Genomic DNA, 1,990 nt, shown 5'->3' with positions numbered 1-1,990 from the left:
AATTTTGAATGCTCTGAGTGTTTCATTTTCCGTATTTCTAAAGGGGCTTGTCGCCTCCGCTGGTGTGCCGATACTCGTTGTCTCGTCGTCAGTGTCCTTGGTGGTTAGTAGTACGGTTTCTGTGCCGAAAGCCTTTCTAGACCTTTTGATTGTCGTGTGGCCAGCCGTTGCCTTCCGTTTTCCTTTTGTAGATGTCCGCGGTGCTGTAGCAGCCTGCGGTGCAGCTGCTCTGGCGCCTTGTACTTCGGTCTGAAGCACTCCCAGCCGGAAGCCAGCATCGGCAGCTTCATCTGAATCTTCCAGGTGCCTTGTTTAGCATTCCCTTCAAGGCGTCGCTGCTAGTGCTGGATTTACCAGTCTCAATTGTCTCTCCAGTGTTGTCCAAGCTGGTAGTCTGGGGTTTCGATCCTGATCTTGGAAGGCCATCAACACCCGAGCCACTCTGTGGTGTGTTGCTTACTGCGACCCTGGTGAGCCTTGCCATTCCTGTTGACTTTCCGATGCTCAATGTCTCGCCGGCAGTGTCCTGGATGGTTGGTGGTACGGTTCTAGATGTGGCGATTCGTTTTCGTCGGCTGAGGCTCTCGGATGTTGTTGCATTCATGCCGCGTGTCTGCCTCTTGAATTGCTCGGCAGGTTTCGTACCTACGCTTCCCTGACCGGCTTGAACTTGACTTTCATCGTCTGGCTTCGGTATAACAACTGCAACGCGCGCAGCCGTATGACCCGCTGTCTCAGGCTCCGGTAGATCTTGTGATTCCGGGACTCCCGCAGTCTCAAGCGCTTTTGCTGCCAGCTCAGCGATGTTGGATCCGATGCCAGTCGTTGGTAGAAGACTCGCTTGCTGCGAGGAAACCGAATTGTGACGATTTCCAGCGTGCTCTCGGTCATGGTCTACAGCACGACTGGATCTACCGGCATCGCTACCACTACTGGTCTCTGTGCCCCCAGCAGCTGTTTGCAAAATTTCTGCGTACTTTGATTAGCAGTGTCTTGGTATCTGCTGCTACCGTTGACCTACCAGTGCGAGGTCCGTCTTTGATTTCGACTGAGGGGCCAACTGGCGACTGGAGCGTTGCTGCGGGATCACGGCCAGAGGGGGCATGGTTGGGGTTTCGGACGGCCGAGCTATCTGCTCCAAAGGTGGTTTCGACTCGTGCCATGGTAATCAGTTGTGCCCAAAGAGAGGTAAAGACAAATTGAATGAAGAGTGAGATTACGATGAGGCAGGAAGTGGCAGCTACTGCCCTTTTATATCACTCTCACTATGACGCAGCTTCAAGGAGCACGTGAGAGCAAGGCACTCGAGGGTCTCCCCCTGAGAAACCCGACTGCAGCCGTCGCAATAACCTGGCGAAGAAAACCCTGTAGCCTGCAGACGAAATTGGCTGACACTGCGTGATGCAGCGATAAGACAAAGAGGCGGAAGTAATCGTATCCGGCGCATGCAGCCTGGTGAATGACGCATCGTAGCTTGTAGGCGAGATTGGACTCGTTTGAATGAGAAGACCGGCAGAAGGCGCACATGGAGCCGAGCTGTGATGTAAACTGCACCCAAAGCTTGTCTTTGACTCAATCAACCTTGCCGGTAGTAGGAACACATGGCCTCTTAGGGTATCCGAAGTGCCGGTCGGCCCAGGAAACGTGAGAAACGACGTGTAGTATCACCAGATTCGTGATGTAGCGGTCCGAGACATCATGATGTGCAACTTGAATGCCTGCTCCCTCGGCTAGACGAGGGCCCATTGCTTAGGTTGTGGTGGATGCATGGAGTTGCTGCATCAGAGATGAGGTGTTCGGATAGCGTGTCGCAGTCTTTAACTCTGTCGCTTTCCTTCGCTTGGCTCTGTCCCCTACGGGCAATATACGCCGCATTCGTCATATATTGCTTGTTGTGTGTGTGTGTGTGTGTGTGTGCATATATTACATCGGTCATGCCTGTGTCCTTTGTATCCACGACGCCAACCCTTTTGATTCGCAGCCATTTTGT

General features: G+C 53.2%; 1 protein-coding gene across 1 annotated transcript; it reads right to left on the bottom strand.

Annotated features, from left to right (window-relative positions):
• Positions 1-286: 286 nt before the first annotated feature.
• Positions 287-1,163, bottom strand: BBA_10100 (uncharacterized protein; the record flags this gene model as incomplete). The annotated part of the gene is made up of 2 exons (XM_008605197.1): positions 287-969; positions 1,022-1,163. The coding sequence occupies 2 exons, from the start codon at positions 1,161-1,163 to the stop codon at positions 287-289; spliced, it is 825 nt and encodes a 274-aa protein (XP_008603419.1).
• Between the last annotated feature and the right edge of the window lie 827 nt (positions 1,164-1,990).

The sequence above is a fragment of the Beauveria bassiana genome (genome assembly GCF_000280675.1).
Source record: "Beauveria bassiana ARSEF 2860 unplaced genomic scaffold BBA_S00088, whole genome shotgun sequence".
Taxonomy (NCBI): domain Eukaryota; kingdom Fungi; phylum Ascomycota; class Sordariomycetes; order Hypocreales; family Cordycipitaceae; genus Beauveria; species Beauveria bassiana.
The sequence above is the reverse complement of the archived record's forward strand: the minus strand, read 5'-3'. Positions and strand labels throughout refer to the sequence as shown.